The sequence below is a fragment of the Zingiber officinale genome, chromosome 10A (assembly GCF_018446385.1).
Source record: "Zingiber officinale cultivar Zhangliang chromosome 10A, Zo_v1.1, whole genome shotgun sequence".
In the NCBI taxonomy this organism is placed as follows: domain Eukaryota; kingdom Viridiplantae; phylum Streptophyta; class Magnoliopsida; order Zingiberales; family Zingiberaceae; genus Zingiber; species Zingiber officinale.
The window spans coordinates 5,390,354-5,408,614 of NC_056004.1; the positions used below are offsets into that span (position 1 = coordinate 5,390,354).

At 41.9% G+C, this 18,261-nt stretch overlaps 1 protein-coding gene across 1 annotated transcript; it reads right to left on the reverse strand.

Annotated features, from left to right (window-relative positions):
* Nucleotides 1–12,118: 12,118 nt before the first annotated feature.
* LOC122027314 (protein argonaute 7-like) lies at nt 12,119–16,234 on the reverse strand. The gene is made up of 3 exons (XM_042586258.1): nt 15,476–16,234; nt 14,034–15,282; nt 12,119–13,960 (listed from the first exon to the last, which is right to left on the reverse strand). Exons 1-3 carry the CDS (start codon nt 15,837–15,839, stop codon nt 12,517–12,519), a joined length of 3,057 nt encoding a protein of 1,018 aa, XP_042442192.1. The 5' UTR covers nt 15,840–16,234; the 3' UTR covers nt 12,119–12,516.
* Nucleotides 16,235–18,261: the final 2,027 nt, after the last annotated feature.

Genomic DNA, 18,261 nt, shown 5'->3' on the forward strand with positions numbered 1-18,261 from the left:
AAACCAACCCTTCTCGAACTCTTAAACTGACACTTGTAAAATAATCAAAGCAATAAACTAAGATCAGAACAGAAAACGAGGCACCAGGTTTTGACTTGGTTACAACCGGGGAGGTTGTTAATCCAAGAAAGATAATCGCACTAGAATTTCTCCTTCAGGCGGAGAAGCCTCTTACAAAGTTGAAGCGCACAATAGAAGCTAACTACAGAAAGCGTAAAGTGTTTGAAAGAAAAGCGTGAGTTATGAATTAATGAAAAGTTTCTGGACCAAGGCTATATTTATAGCCTTGGTCGGGGCGCCTGGAAGGGTTCCGGGCGCCCTGGGGGGGGATAAATCTTATCCCCCAACGTTCAGATCGAGTTTTGACTCGATCTGGCGAAAATACTGGGTCCGGGCGCCCGGAAGGGTTCCGAGCGCCCCGGGCTGCTCCGGGCGCCCCGGACTATTCCGGGCGCCCCGGGCTGCTCCGGGCGCCCAGGACTGTTCCAGGCGCCCCGGAGCCCAAAGTCAACAGCCGTTGACTTTTTCGTCCGGGACCTCTTCTCTGGTTCAGTCCCGCCTCGGTCCGGTTCTTCTCCTCCGGATCCGCTCACTTGGGTAATCTCTGCCATCCGGAAAAGGGCTCACCCGAACCCAACTTCCGGTCTTCTTGAGCGGGCTTCCCTCCGGCTTCTCGTCCCTCGGAATTGCCGCGTGTTTCCTTCTCGTTCGCCAGCGTACTCATCCGCAGTCTTCGTCCCTCGGTCGTCGACCTTCTCGCTAGCTGCGTCTCTTGCTCTCCGAGCAATCTTCCGCTCCGGCTTTCGTCCCTCGGAACCACCGCGCGCTTCCTTCTCGTCCGCCGGTGTACTCTTCCGCAGCACCTCATCCCTCGGACTGCCGTCCTTCTCGCTAGCTGCGTCTTCCACTCGACTACCTGTGTTCCTAAGCTCCTGCACACTTAGACACAAGTTTAGAAACACACAGGACCTAACTTAACATGTTGATCACACCAAAACAACCTTGGGTTCCAACAGATCCTTGAGGCCACTCCTCTCATCCCATATACTTGGGCGACGTACGAAATAATGCCCGATGATATGCAGGCAATTGGGGTGCGGACGATAAGTGGATTGGTGGAACATATGGAGGCACCAAGCTTTCCACTAGAGGGACTACCTGGCGTTCCATCGGACCTCCCACCCAGGCCCCTCGCTTGGCATGAGGGCCTGTCGTCGATGCAGCGGGCTCGTGCAGCAAAGTACCATTGATCGCTGCCTGTTATTGTTACTGCATTAGTTTCTGCACTCAGGCGTTGATTAATATTTCTAGCTCCTCTTATGTCAAGGTAATTGTGGTGAGTCATCTTTCTTCCTCCATCTCTGAGTGTTAGATTCAGGCAAAGATTCTCACAAACGGTGCTAAATATGATCTCGTCTGAAAGCTAGAGATGACGCACTGGGTAGGTAGCTATAATGTTGACTGGGCAAAGACCTTCAGATTGGATCGAGGACTATGGGCTACCGCGCTAGTTCCCCACACACACTTAAACGAGTCAATCGAACGTCAGCACCAAAAACTATGGAAGGGGTCCCTAGCGAATGTCCTTCGACGTTCAAGTCAATGTATTGCTCGAGGGGGAAGTAGAAAAGTAAATGAGTGGCCTGATGAGTGTGCAGTAAAATGTATCAAGTGTGCATACCTTGCCATTAGAGATGCCCCCTCATTTATATATCACCTCTGTAACCTCTGCAATTATGAGATGATAGAGAATGTCGGGTATCAGAAGTTGTTGAACAATGGAATATATGCATCCTGGAAGGAGTATAGCCCAGTTCGAGGAATTTTCCTTTATCCATGTGCACCCTTTTTGTAACTGACGCTATCAATGAGGTGGTTGAAGGAATATGCTGTAATAATATATCAGCTGCATGACAGTATAATCATCTTCAAGGAAGGCTCCATTATAGGCCCCGTATCATCATAGACGAATATTCTCTAACAAGTTGTTAAAATTTTTTGATAATGTTTCCCGTGGAGATATCCCGGGAGGAAGTTCAGATGATCGGAAGCATATCATGGCGGGTGATGAGTGGAACCCTGAGTTTTGTAAGTGGCCGACACTTGGGATTGTCTTGATATATATGCTCTATGATGTCGAAGATCTAATGATAAAATAATGAAGAAACGAGTCCCTTAAGTCCGGGCAGTTCTATAGTGTTGGTCCCCGTGGTTGTTTGGATGTGATCAACCAAGTTAGGTTAGATCCTGTTTTAGTTTTGATCCTTGTGTCTAAGTGTGCAGGAGCTTAAGAGCGCAGGAAGTCGAGTGGAAGACGCAGCTAGTGAGAAGGATAGCACGGAAAGGGAGCCGACGGGCTCGGTGCGTCCAAAGGATGAAAGAGCTATGTAAGAGTACACCAGTAGACGAGAAGAACGTGCGTGACGTTCGAGGGACAAGAAGCCGGGGCGGAAGTCTGCTCAAGGAGAAGGTTGGAAATTGAGTTCCGGTGAGCCCTATTTCGGTTAGCCGCAATCACCCAAGCAATCGGGACTTCGGAAGCTGAAAAGGAGAAACAAAGAAGCTGGAGCTATTTATACCCTGCAGCATTGAGGGTGTCCTCATGGCGTTGAGGGCGCCCCCCACATTGAGGGTGCCCTCCATGGCGTTGAGGGCACCCTCCATATTGAGGGCGCCCTCCATGGCGTTAAGGGCGCCCTCAACCCAGTCTTTGTGACCATTGGCATGCGGATCGGATAAAGCTTTATCCGCTTATCCCCTTGGAGGTGCCCTCAACCCCTTTGGAGGCACCCTCAAGACTCGAGATAGGATTTTCAAGAGCTATATAAAGGCCTCTAGAGCTAGGAAATAATCATTCAACTCTGTATTCAATTTCCTAGCAACTCTTGAGCTCTTTAAGTGTGTAAAAGACTTCTCCGCCTTCAGAGAAGGAGATTCTTAGTGCGTTGTTCAACCTCCTTAGATTAACAACCATCTAGGTTGTAACCAAGTCAAACTGCTGAGTCGTCTTTCTTTCTTTTCTGTTATTTGATTTTATTTTACTGTTGCTATTTTAAGAGTTGAAAGCACGAGGAGGGTATATTTTATTTTACAGGCAATTCACCCCTCCCCTCTTGCCGGCCCCGCTGCACCAACAAATGGTATCAGAGCCAGACCGCCTCAGAAGGACTGACCACCGACTGAAGCATCAAGATCAAGACGATGGCCGGTGCAAGTATTCATCCCCCGAAATTCGACGGAGACTTCACTACATGGAAACGCCGAATGGAGGTATTATTTAAAACAAAATTTGATATTCTTTTAGTTATGAAATATGATTTTGCAGTCCCTAAAGACAAGGAACAATACAACTGGATGAAAAAGGAGCAAGCTGATTTTGTAGCCAACGGAAAGGCAGAGTTCCATCTGCTCAGCATTTTGCCACCCCAGGAGGTAAGTCGGATCGGAAGCTACGATTCCGTCAAAGACCTCTAGGAAAAATTCCTGGAGCTGCATGAAGGTACCTCAGAAGCGAAGTTAGCAAGGCGCGATATTCTCCGGACTCAGCTTACAAATCTCCGGATGAACAATGGCGAGAAGGTAGCGCAACTCCAAGCAAGAATCAAGGAACTAATAACTCAACCAAACAACATCGGAGAATCGGTAACAAACCGAGACTCGATTCGGTATGCGCTCAACGCCTTCCCAAGAGCTCCAGAATGGACGTCATTAGTATATTCATACTACATCTATAAAGACTTTGAGGTAAGTATGTTTGAAAATTTATTCTCTACCTTTGAACTTCACGAATCTCGAATTGTAGAATCTAAACAAATAGAGAAGTCAAATCTCAATGTTGCCCTACAAGCTGAGATGGACGATCCTGTCTCTGAAGCGTCTATTGACGAAACTGAAGCGGCGTTATTGGTAAGAAAGTTAAATAAGTTTATTAAGAATAATAAATTTAGATCGCAATCGAGAAAACATCAATGTAATAGAAGGGCACATCAAAGATGACTGCCCAAAATTAAAGAAAAAGGACAAGGAGAAGTCTCAAAGACCGACGCCCTCTAAATGCAAGAGTCTGAAGACTACATGAGATGAATCATCATCCTCCGAATCAGAAGTTGAAGCCTTCTCAGGAGTAGCACTGATGGTCAACCATCAAATTGAAGAAGAAACCAGCTTAGAGATGAGTATAAATGAAGGGGGGGAATCATCAGAAAAAAGCTACGATAAAGGGGGAGCATCAGAAATAGAGGTAAGTAAGGTACGTACTCTAACCCCTAAACAGTCTTTTCAATTTATCAAAATTCTTACAAAAGACTTAGTAAAATCAGAAAAAGAAATTGCTAATTTAAAATTAATGTTAGATAATTTAAAATCAGAAAATGATAATTTGAAAATGCAAATTGAAAATCTGAAAACTGATGCATACTTTAAACCAAACAAATTTAAAAAAAAACAAAGCTTAGAATTTATGGAAAGTTGAATTGGTATATTAGAAAACATTAGGGACAATTTAGAAAAGTTCCCAAAAGTTATGTACCTCTTAAATACTTAATTAATCCAGTAGGAAGTTCCCAAAAGTTCCAAAATCTTTTCTAGATTAAATTTTTGTAAGTTAGTGCTTTCAGCAAGAAAAATTAAATAGTTAATTTCTTTATGAGGCTTTGTCTAAGAAAGTAGTTGTTGCTCCAATAACCAAGAAGGCTTAGTGCCTCGCCATTGTCTCGAAGCCAAAATATTGAAATAAAATGTTTAATTAATTTACTGATAAAGCATGAAAATAGAAATTAGATAATACTTTAACAAGTTTTTTTTAAACATTTTTTTTGGAAATTTCTCAAAAATATTTTGTTTAAATTACCTAAGATACCTTAGAATTTATTTTGAAAAATTCCTTCCCCAGTTTTGCTGTGATCAAAGGAGGAGAGATAGAAACAAGTTCAGGGGGAGTTAATATTTTTTTAAAAAAATTAGTACTTAAATTTTTTTTTGGATAGGAACAAGTTAATATATTTTTTTTACTTAGAAAATTATAAATTCTATTATTGCAATCTTTATGCTTAAAATGTTAGTTTAGTAATTTCTTTAAATTATTTCTTGTCTATTTTTTCCTTAACTTGAACTTGGGTTGATACACATCAAAAAGGGGAAGATTGTTGGTCCCCGTGATTGTTTTGATGTGATCAACCAAGTTAGGTTAGGTATTGTATTGGTTTTGATCCTTGTGTCAAGTGTGTAAGGGCTTAGGAGCGCAGGAAGTCGAGCGGAAGACGCAGCTAGCGAGAAGGACGACACGGAAGGGAGCCGACGGGTTTGGTGCGTCCGAAGGACGAAAGAGCTGTGGAAGAGTACACCGGTGGACAAGAAGAACGTGCATGACGTTCGAGGGACGAGAAGCCGGGGCAGAAGTCTGCTCGAGGAGAAGGCCGAAAATTAGGTTCGGGTGAGCCCTATTTCGGTTGGCCACAATCACCTAAGCAATCGGGACTTCGGAAGCTGAAAAGGAGAAAAAGAGAAGCTGGAGCTATTTATACCCTACAACATTGAGGGCGCCCTCCATGGCTTTGAGGGCACCCTGCATGGTGTTGAGGGTGCCCTCAACCCAGTCTTTGTGACCGTTGGCATGCGGATAAAACTTTATCCGCTTATTCACTTGGAGGCGCCCTCAACCCCTTTGGAGGCGCCCTCAACCCCTTTGGAGGCACCCTCAAGACTCGAGATAGGATTTTCAAAAGCTATATAAAAGCCTTTGGAGCTAGGAAATAATCATTCAACTCCGTATTCAATTTCCTAGCAACTCTTGAGCTCTTTAAGTGTGTAAAAGGCTTATCCGCCTTCAGAGAAGGAGATTCTTAGTGCGCTATTCAACCGCCTTAGATTAACAACCATCTAGGTTGTAACCAAGTCAAATTGCTGAGTCGTCTTTCTTTCTTTTCTGTTATTTGATTTTATTTTACTATTTCTATTTTAAGAGTTGAAAGCACGAGAAGGGTATATTTTATTTTACAGACAATTCACCCCTCCCCTCTTGCCGCCCCCGCTGCACCAACATATAATCGTTTGACTGTATGTGGGGATGCTTGTTTCTGGAGAGTGAGGAACTGAGCCCCCAGAGATTCGACCGACCTTTTGGTCGGCCGACCTTACAACTAGGGATTGGTCCCTAGCTACTGAAGTAATATCTCAAGTTGTCTAAATCTAGTCATATTTTTTCTGAGCTACCTAACATGCTCCGTGGGTCTGAGGATATCAAGCCTTGTAATTCTTGTCACCTTTTTACCTAGCCAACTATGTATAGGAGGGTAAGAGAATGAACAGTAATGCCCACATGTTTGATTGACTTTATGTGAAATTGCATTCTGAGTAAAAGGCTGGGTTATTGGGACCTGACCGAATATGTTCCCGGTTGTCCTTTAGATAGGCCAGTCTTCTTTTCGTCCCAGCCAAATAATAAGCGGTTAGATGCACAAAGAGTTGTGGTGCCTTTATGTCCCTCAGGCACGGTCGGCCATTGGGTCGGCTGTCCTTAGATTAAGAGGCCTTAGTAATAGATGAGAGGCTAGGCCCTATTCAAGGATGACCCTTTGATTACTACCTTTCCTTGACTTGGGCCGTCATCTCACCTTGACTTTATCTTCCACGTCAACCCGGGGCCCACATTTAACACCCCACATCAGGATGGTTAATATGTATTGTGACTTTGTGATTATGAGTTTGAGTTGTAAGGTAACGTAAGATTTGTTGGTGCAACCTTAGGTCAAGGTTGACCTGGTTGACCTGACTCGAGTTGACCTGACTCGAGTTGTATTTTGATGTTTGACTTAGGAAGATTGTCGGTGCAACCTTAGGTCAAGGTTGACCTAGTTGAGTTGCATGTTGATGTTTGACACTCGTGGAAGAGTTGTATTCTTGATATGGGACAAGAATAGATGATTGGGAGATTGTTGGTGCAACCTTAGGTCAAGGTTGACCTGGTTGACCTGATTCGGGAAAAAGTCCAAGTATGGAGACTTGGCACTGGAAAAGTCCAAGCAGGGAGCTTGGCACGCGAAAAGTCCAAGTATGGAGACTTGGCACGGGAAAAGTCCAAGTATGGAGACTTGGCACTGGAAAAGTCCAAGTATGGAGACTTGGCATGGAAAAGTCCTAACTGGGATGTTAGGCAGTGTAGAAAGTCCTGGTGAGTGAAGCCAGGCAGTGGGAAAGTCCTAACTGGGATGTTAGGCAGTTGAAAAGTCCTGGTGAGTGAAGCCAGGCATTCGGGAAAATCCTGGTGAGTGAAGCCAGGTGAAAATCCTAGTGAGTGAAGCTAGGTGAATGAGAAAGTCCTAACTGGGATGTTAGGCAGTTGGAAAGTCCTGGTGAGTGAAGCCAGGCAGTTGTGGAAATCCTGGTGAGTGAAGCCAGGTGAAAACCCTAGTGAGTGAAGCTAGGTGAAAGTCCTGGTGAGTGAAGCCGGGCAAGGAAAAATCCAGATGGATCAAGGGTGATCGGACATCTGGTGTTGAGAAGGTCAAGTAGGCCAAGGGAGTGACCGGATACTTGACACGAAGAGAAAAGTCCAAGTGGGTCAAAGGGATTGACCGGACACTTGATAGGGAGTCTTAGCAGGTCAAGAGAGTGACCAGATGCTAAGCATGAGATACCAATAGGTCAAGGTTGACCGGATATTGGTTTGGAAGACTTGGAACTTGGTTTGGGCGAAACCCAAGCTCTGGATCGATCAGTGGATCGATCCGATATTGGGTATCCGATCGGTCCGTGACCGATCGATATCGATCGCTGGCTTTCTTCGATCGGTCCGCACCGATCGAAAGCCAACGAAGGCAAAGAGAAAGGAGGGATCGGTGCGTGGACCGATCCATGCACCTCGATCGGTCCACGGACCGATCAGAGACGAGGGAACTTGGGCGAGTTCTTCGAAGTCTGATCGTGCGGGGACCGATCAGCACAGGTCCTGATCGGTCCCCAAGACCGATCAGAGAGGATCTGGACCGATCAGGCTTCAGCCTGATCGGTCCACGCACTAGCCGTTGCGTAGCAACGGCTAGTTCTCTGCTCTTCTTCTTCGCAGGAATAAAAGAAGGCTACAGGACTTCGGTGAGTCTCTCTCTGATTCTACTTCTTCTTCCTTCTGGAAGTTCTCTCCTGCCTGAAGCTTCTGCTTCTTCTTCCTGCTGAGCTTTGTTGAGCTCGTTGGGTGCTCAAGCTTCGCGTGAGCTTCTTCCTTCGGCTGGGACTCCGACTGAGCTGCTGCTGTGGTTGGCGTCTGAGAAGCTGTTGCTTCTTCAACAGTCGACAAGAAGGCAAGGGTTGTTTACATGTGCTGTGTATTTACTTCTTGTTTCTCTTGTATTTGTACTCCTTATCTTGCTGTTGCAAGAAGTAGTTGTGGCGAGGTTTCTCCACCCATAAGGAGCTCATATTTAGCCGGTTCTCCGGGGACTCATCCACCGACGGATTGATAGGCTTCGTCCACCTTACGGACACGCCGAGGAGTAGGAGTTCATCTCCGAACCTCTTCGTCCCTCAGGCACGGTCGGCCATTGGGTCGGCTGTCCTTAGATTAAGAGGCCTTAGTAATAGACGAGAGGCTAGGCCCTATTCAAGGATGACCCTTTGATTACTACCTTTCCTTGACTTGGGCCGTCATCTCACCTTGACTTTATCTTCCACGTCAACCCGGGGCCCACATTTAACACCCCACATCAGGATGGTTAATATGTATTGTGACTTTGTGATTATGAGTTTGAGTTGTAAGGTAACGTAAGATTAAGTATAATTAATAAATCCAACGTGATCTCACTCTTCCTTAGAGTCATATTGACGTTAGTCCATACGGGTTGGTATAATTGGTAATTATATGGGTGGGTTTCAATAGATCTTGGAGTTAATTCTCAGCAGATGTAAAATATATTGTTAGGTGCCTTACCTCCCCTGCAAATTGTTGTTGTGTTAAGGTAAAAAATCTCTCATGATTTATCTGTCTATATTTAATTGATAGACCGACGATACTAAACCACTTGAGATGAGTATTATTATCTTTTATTCTATTATTGACAAGAGTTTTCTATATTAGTGTTGCACCTAACGGTATAATTTATTATATTTTTTATTATGCTTAAGTTTTGTTAAATATAATTTTAAATATATCTTATGTATATAATTAATTGTATACATTTTTAAAGTAAATTATTATATTTATTCTTAGTAAATTCACAGGATATTTGATATACAATAGTATAAATTATATCTTACTAGTTGAATGTATGATCTGGCTTTTGTGGCAGTAAAAGAAGTCAGCTACTTAGGGCTTTATGTTTGGAATTTGTGGTAGTGAAAGATGTCAGCTAGTTAGGGCTTTATGTTTGGAAGGAAGATATAACTCGGGGTAAAATGCGCTGATAGGGTGTGTTTTAGTTTTATATATATATATATTATCTTTGAGAATGTTGAGCTAATAGATTGTGCTTCTTAATTTATTTTGATGATCGAAAAAAATTTTTTATAAAATTAAATTCTTAAAATTAATTAACTTAAACTGAATATACGGTATAAATTTTAAAAGGAAAACTAATTTCAGTTGGCAAGCTGATTTATGGACTTGGAAATTGTTTAACTTTCACAATAAATTTTTCTTTTGCTTAAAATCATTGCTAGGTTAATTTATGATGCAGTTATCACAACTTTTTTGAACTTTCTACGGAAAGCAAGCAAGCCAAATTGGATAGATAAGAGTAAATCAGATAGAAATCTCCATCTCTCAATTATCTCCCAATTATAATGTATGTATATATATACATATAATTAGTATATACATATGATATTATTAAAATGTCAATGCATATACATGCATGTATATATTCTGGCTGATCATTTAACATTACCTGTTGGATAAAAGGTAAGATTAATATGAAAATTTAGTAAAATTATGATTTACAAAATTTCTGAACGATTTTAGAAAATATGAAAATGTGATTAATTAAATATTAATAAAACAAGAAAATTAAAATCAGGCGCAATAGGCTTACCAGGCACCTAGCTCGGCCCAATAAGCCTTTTCCGGCACACGTTACTACCGCATTTATTTTTTTAGTCGAGTGGGAAAAAATCACAAAAAGCCAAGACGCTCAATTAACAGCTCAAGTCTTCCACTAGAAATCGAATCACGTAAGATGATTTATTCATCCCTAATATTTTAGTCAATTTGTTTCTAAGTTAACATGAAAATTGTAAATTATAAATGTCTATTAATGATTAACATAGATGACAAGGCATGAGAGAAATATACTTGGATACATCGAATTTTAATCTAAGACATCATGTGTTAACATTCAATATCTTAATCACCGTACCACACCAGGAGACCACTACCAGTTCAATCGTAGACAATACCGGTGGCTGTCAATGGCGTAGCCACATTAGAACAGGGTGCCAATTCTCACCGTCATTTTAATTAACCAACCGATTCATTATTTAATTATCGGAAAATTGAAATTGATTATAAATTTAGAAAGCACGATGGGCTGACCATGCGCCTTGCTCGGCCCAAATAAGCCTTTTCCGGCCCGCATAACATTACCGCGTTTAATTTTTTAGACGAGGAGAAAAAGCAAAAAGGCTAAGGCATCCAGGCGACTTTTTCGAACGCGTTCAAAGCTAACGCGTTAATGCTACATATTCATTAAAAAAAAATAAAAAAAATACATTAACGCTTCCCACGTTGCTCTAAGACGTTCAGCTAACAGCTCAAGTCTTCCACCACTAGTCCAGTTACCATATAGATAATATTATACGTTCATCATACCGGTGGCGGTCGTGCCCTTTAACCACGCTCTACTCCAACCAAACCGACGCCTCTTCAGTCTTCACGTGGCTCGTCGAGCAAATGAAAGCAAGCAAGCAAGCACCGGGCGACCCACATTATCCCTTCGCTCCCTACGGACCGCGTATATTTCCTCAAAAGTATTTTACAGCGCGCAGAACTCTACCAGAAGAGTAACACATTTTTCGAATTGACAAGGAGCAGTGGTAGTCCCACACTAAATAAAATTAAGGCGCATGCAGCCATACACGCACGAGGTCCAACACCGATTCAGCAGACACGGTTGCAGAGGACCCCAACGCCTCGACTTGTCACTGTTCGCGGTGGCAGGCGGAAGGTCGGAGATATATGGAAGCGAGGTGTGCACTGTGCGAGTGATCCATAGACTGTAGTTTAAATCTGTTCTGCGGCTCAGCCTTTCAGTAGTCAAGCGTCGATGTAATACCTCTGCGTGGCTAGCTAGGCAAATGATGAAGTCTACGATGGCCGTAATCTACATCGCTCTAGCTTTTTAATTAATTTGAGGTCGGAGATTTGAGGGTCCGTTTTGAGCCCTGTGTTTTGGGCTGCATTTAATGGGGGGTTTAATCGTGGCGCAGACGGCAGAGGAGTTGGACAGAAGGAATCATGAGTGAGAGAAGAGGCACTGGTGCTGCGACAGTGGTACTCGACTCTGCCGCAGCTGAGCTGGTGCTCTGTTGACGGTTCTGGGGAAAGAGAGAGAGAGAGAGGCACCGAGCGTTGCTGTTTTATGCTGCGGCAGTGTTGCTGTTGCTGCTGCACTTGTTACGTGATTCGGGTTCCAGTGGCAGCGAAAGGGTTGACATTTATTACGCTTCCTCGGGGAGACAGAACGGAGAGTTTTAATTCGCATGAAACATCGTCCTTGTCTCGTCTTTTTCATTACGTCATAAAATATCGTACTAAAAAATATTTGCATTTCTTTTTAATATTAAACGTTATAAATCCCCGTAATCTTGAGACGTTGTTTGTTATGGGCGACTATGTCGCTGACATGACAAAGTTGTTCTGGTGATGCCATTGAATACAATTTAATTGAAACGAGAAACAAATTATACTAAATAATTAATGCATTACTTACACAGCTACTATATGGCAGAAGCCTCATGCAATTTGCTGCCGTTTTTTCCTGAAGAGCTGCAACATATATCTTTAATGCCTCGCTATGTCACAATCCTTTTGCCGATCAATTTCATTTACATCTCTGTGTTTGCAAATAAGTAGCTATCTTCTTGGCTGTCAAATTGCTTAATACACGTACAGCTACGTGGACCATGCTCAATATCAATAAATAGATTCGTTTTGCATTTCACCATCACAATCCATTGTCGAGTAGTTCGCTTTTTACAAGCAACTTATATATACAGGAAAATTTTCATCAATACACATCCTACTAACTAGCAGAGCTACACAAGTAAAATCATGATACAACTCCGGAAAGAATATACTTGCATCCCTTTCAGAATGAATTTTCCTGTATCTGGGTGGATTTCAAGTGGTTTTTGGCAGCTGAGTATGTCTGAATTACCACTACCACGTCAAAGTACCATACTCGATGGAGACGTCACAAAAAAAAAAGGTCCCCTTTAATGGATATTGTTTCATTTATAATTGATTGGCAATGTTGTTTTTTCACACGTCGTCCAATTTGTTCAAAATCTATTAGTTAATGAAGAAACTGCTCAGCAGTAGAACATTAGCTTCTTGACATTGTCTCGAAGCTTAGGCAGTGGCACAGTCGGTAGAGGTCCAGCTCTCGATAGCGTTTGTCTTGTGAATGCAGTAGAGTCTGACCTGTCGAGGTACAATCTGCCTCTGTATGCAGCTAGATGAGCATAATACACGGGCGGGGCGAGCGATACAGGTTTGGTGCACCTGACAAATGTGTAACAAAGATTGTGTATCAGTTTCTGCACTTCATCAGACTTGAACTGGTTCTCGTCCCATAGAACATGATAATGGGTTGGCCTACTTGTCCCCTTCATCCCCCAATGACTACACAGGTAGAAATCAAATTCCCTCGGATGCGTAATCACAGTGTCCACAACAGTTCCAGGAGGTATGTTCTCGTCGAAGAAGTGGCCAGTAGAAGCCTTCTTTTCATTGAAAAAGAGCCTAGTGTGGTGCCTTTTTTGGACCACAATGAAAGTAATAGTTGGCTTGTAATTGAGAAATCTCAAACAAGCCACCCAAATGGCCCGGAGCTCTTCCTTTAGCACCTTATGAAACATAGTCTCACTTACACCATCCCTGAAGAAGATAATTCTGCTAGGAAGTTTGTTACCTGATAAAAAGAACTCCTCAATTAGCTCACCAACCATATCAGCTAGGTCTTCGATAATCTCTTGGCGATGAGTTTGGGATCTCATCCTCGATGTGTATTTATTTGCTGCCGGCCAATTCATGCTGCCAACAACAGCTGCAACAGATGGACTAACATCATCCAGTGGGTGTGGATGAGTGACATCGGCACCCATGAAGATTGAGGGGTTATCCTCAGAGAAAATTGTCGGAATTTGGCAAGGAAGGGTGTTGTATAATGCTACATTGCAGCCACCAAGCTTAGCATTGATCTTTAGGGATAAATTTGCTAGAAATTGTGAAGTGAGCTTGGTTAGGTTGGAATATAAGCAACACTGACTTATGACACCAATGACAGTCTCGGAAATTCTCTTCAGATCAGCATAACCTTTATGTTTCTTCTCCATTATGCAGATAAGTAGTTGTAAATTCCCCGAAGCATCATGAATCTTCCTGAGCTTGCTTTCGAGAACAGGAACATTGTTCAGGACTTGCATCTGTTCAAAAATTGGGCTGATGACTGTCTTCTTATTCAAGAATATTCCAAGCTGTTCACATCTATAAGAGAGCTGGTTTATGAACTTAGGAATGCAGGATCTCTGCTCTGGGGTTCCACCAAAACTTACCACAGCCCATCTTGTAATATGGCAGCCTTCAGCTACGTGACTATCAAGAAAATTCCATTGTCGATCGTACCGCGAAGGTGTTACATCTCTAACAAGCCCACCATCACCAAGCTTGAGCTTTGGAGGCTCAAGAATTCTTCCGCAGAGTTGTGTCATCTCGCGAGAAACTTGAAGCTGGAATTGATCTGCATAATGTCCGCTGCAAAGGAAAATGGATGTTAGAAAAACCAATCTATCAACGCAATTTTTGCCAAACGTAACTGTGAATTCACCTTGTTGGGCCTGCTCTTCCTCCCATAACATTGTTGATGATCTCCTTCCTTTCACAGGGTCGTTGGCAGCCCATCTTGAGAATCCTTGTCGCCTGCTCATCTGAAAGTTTTCCAAGGAACTTCTGGCCTTCGCAAACCATGCATAGCTCCATTGGCAGATAACATGGCTTACTTTTGCTGATTTGTAAGCATGGGAGGTTTCTGAATTGTATGTCATGATTATACTGGTCCCTGAAATAATCAACCAGCATCAAGTATTTCCCATCTCTATCTCTAAACTTGAGATTCTCAGTCACTTCGTCTGTCAAGCCATAAACCCGATATCTCTGATCTGTTTCTCGGTGGCAAACAAAGACTCTAATGTTCTTTAAAGCCTTCTCAACTTCATTCTTTTCTTCTCCAATCAATCCCCTAGTCTTCTTCTGAGAGAGATCTCGTAGAAAATCACAACGCTTTTGAAGGTACGGGATGACGCCGATGCTCTCATGAAAGGCAGTCACGCAGAAATCAACATTAAGCGCAAGGCCTTGTTTTGTTGGTCTGAGGCTTTGAAAGAAGCCTCTCATACCCACAACTCCACCACCAATGTCTTTTGCTCCGCCCATGGTGTTCGAGTACAACGACCTCTCCATCTGGAGGCAATTCTCTGTTGCATTCTCGCGCAAGACAACATCCAATGCATGAAGAAAGTCTTGCGGCAGAGGCACACAGTCCTTCTCTTCCTTCAAAAATTTATCCAAGTCCTCACCGCTGAGCTTGGAAGTTAATCTTATGTTCACCCTGAATAACTTAGACTTCACTTTCCCAATCAAGCTACCGTTTTGATTAGGCAAGCACCTGGTAACGGGAATAGGGAGACTTACAAAGAACTCAAGCTTGTGTTCTTGGAACTCAATTGGACTGTACAAGTTCTTTCTGCCATCAAAAACCGGCAAAGCACCCGAAAGCACATCCGAATTGTCTTCTACGAGTTTTCTCTTGATCATTCTAGCAATTTCCTTTGAGGGACGTGGGGATATATTCACATCATAATGGTAGACTCTTTGCGAGGGGTCAAATTGCACTAGGAAGTGATTTGCTAGGAGGTGAATTGTAGACCCCTCTCTACCTCCCGAATCAGGCCTCTTGGTGGCAACCAAAGCTTGTAAATCAAGCAGAGACTTTTGATCAAAGCCCATGCATTTTTCATCTATTTGGGAGCTTTTTTGTGCAAGAACTGAGTCGATTTGTGGTTTGATCACCTTGATTTCTGCAATCAGGTTTATGACATAAGTTCAGGGCAAAGAGCACTCATGCTAGCATGATTTTTGTTTCTTTTTCTTTTTCCAAGAAAAGAAAAAGCTAAAAACTTTACTTTGTGTCGTGCCACAACGCCCAGAACCACAATGACAAAAGTGCAAGTATGCAACAAACAAGGGAAAGTACAAGGAACTCAAGAACACCTGGAGAGAGCGGCAAGACAGCAACCTTGGCCTCCAACTTTCCATCGCAAACGGGCTTCTCCTTCCACAAGGCTTTGTGGATGTGTGCTTTCGGCTTGGGGATGTTGATGCCCTGCGGGAGGGACGCGATAGGAGGGATATGAAGGAGGAGAGGAGGAGGCAAAGGCAAAGGCAAAGGCAAGGTGAATGGAAGTGGTAGTAAAGCTGGGTACGCTGCAGCAGCCTGATATCTCCTGGTGTTGTGGCATGAGGCACCATGGAGTGGATGGCGATGATGATGGTGACTAGGATTGCACAGCTCCATCAGCTTCCTCTCTTCCATTGGGTTGCTTGGTGCTTTGCCATCATCCTTTGCTTCTTCCATTCTCTCCTCTCTGTCAACAAGCTTTCTCTGTCTATCTATCTATCTATCAGTGTATTAGGTATTAGTCGTTTGGCGCCTATGTAGGCTTGATAGGAAGAGAGGAGCATGAGAGGGAAGAAGGGACAGACAGAGGGGATGTAGGCAGAGATCCTGAAGACAGGACAAGGAAAAGGTGGAGCCAGGGTGCGCAGAAGTGATTGTGAGCATGGCAGGAGGAAGGAAGTAAGGAGAGAAGATCCATTGGGTCTTAAAGTATCTTCTTCCACACTGATGTTAACACTGTCCCTGTACTAAATTCTCAAAGTAGGCATGTAAACTTTTATTTTGCCTTGTGGCTGCAGTAAATATCAGGGGCAAGGAAGGGCCTTTCGATTTCCTTAAAAAAAGAACTGAGCAATGAGCATTGATCAAGGAGCAGCTGTTTATTCTACTTGGAGAGGCAGCATTGAATGAACACACTGCGGAGTCTCATGATAAAAAAGGTATCTTTGGGTAAGCTAAATGTCTCAAGTCAAAGAGAGAGTGCAAAAAACAAAGACAGTGCGGGGGGATGTAGGTAAAGGACATAATCTCGGTTCTTGTTATGCGTGATTTTTTTTATTTTTTAAAAATTTTTTATCTTCAAAGCGTGATAAGATTTCATTGATGATGCTGTAAGAGTTGACTAGAGGAGATCGAATCCATTCATGGAAAAATAGGCCCGCTCTGTTTTTACAGCCAATAAGTCAGATCATGGAATAGACTGTCAAATGGAAAAGAAAGAAAGGCGAACACGAGAAAGGAAAAGATGCACCAAATAAAAAAGAAAAATTATTATTTATATCATTTTTGACCATGTCAATTATCCTGTACCAGTTATTTTAGTTGTTACGTAATTATATCTCATCCTAAAATCTCAAATTCTAAATCATAAATATTATTATACCATCTTATTTAATTTGATGAAAATCATTTAAATATAATCAATATTATTTTAAAATAATTATCCTAATTACATAATATTATATGTAGTTATTTTTTTTAATCACGGCCACCAATTTATAATTTTTTTTCTATTCAATCATATCGCATTTCCCAATGTGAGTTCCTTGGCGACTTTTTTACCACTATTATTGTCGTCTATGCTCCTTTGTCTCTAGAAAAAAAATATATGATTTTTTTTGTCACTTAAATTTCCACTAGAAAGTGCGATTAGATTAACAGAAACAAACATATTCGTGACGTCACTGATTTAATAAGAACTGCGCTCTACTATTTTCCATGGTCACTTATTTTATTCAGGAACTAGTATTTTAATTGAGAGACATGGGTCACTATTGCTTATGTGAATACCATTTTCGTTTTAAAATAACGTTCATTTATTTAAGCTGTGGTTTGTTGTTGCATGAGTTTTCAATCCATAAAAAAAAATGCTTAAATTATACTTTGAATTATCTAACCGAACCAATTGTTTCACTTTAATACAGTGATTCTTAATCCATCATATTGTAAATGTAGATGATTTTGTCGTGGGAGATTTATAATATTAAAAGTTAAACCCATTCTACTCATTGTAAATTGAGATATCATTTTATGTCGTTAGTAAGCAGAACGCATATGTAATCAGAAATATATAGCTTTGTTTTTACTTTTAGGAAACAATAATCGAGATATAATACTATAAATTTAGTAGGTAGGCAATAAAATTCTTAGTATATCATTACCCTACAGACTACAAGGGGCTGCTAAAAGCAAATCATGTATCATTTGCCTCGATTGATCGACTGTTTATCAATTTATTCAACTAATTACCTGAAGAAAAATACAGGGAACACAATTCACTGTGAGATGGATTGGGTTGTGCCAGCTTGCTTTATAACAACTGTTAAGAGAGAATCGTTGAGCAGCAAGTATCAGAACGTCACCCATCATATCATTCTTGTCTCTAACCACATTTCATTCAGCTTTGCCCAACTTCTATCACTTCCCTGTCTACCCTGCCTAACTCTTATCGACTCCGTGTCTCATTATTTTACCACAAAAGTGGCATCTGATGGGGACACACGTCAAGTCATTAGTTCACCACATGCGCCGCATGTCGCATGCCTAACGATAAGTGCAATTTCTTTCTCTCTGAACAAGTCTCTACCACTGGTTATAAATTTCCATGCACTACAATTATCCTTGGGTTGGTCAATTACATGATAGAACGATTAAATCAAATAAAAGTCGATTCTCGATAAACCCTTTCGTATGATACTCTGTTTAATTTTTTAATCTATTTCTTTTCGGACATCCAGAGTCAATGTATAATCTTTTGTCAAACCAATGCACTAACGATTACAAAGTTCACCGAATCTTATAAAATAGACATTTACCTAACCTAGTTAGAAGGTTTTAGTATTACCCCTTTCTATTGCATTTTTGATAATTATTTTAAAAT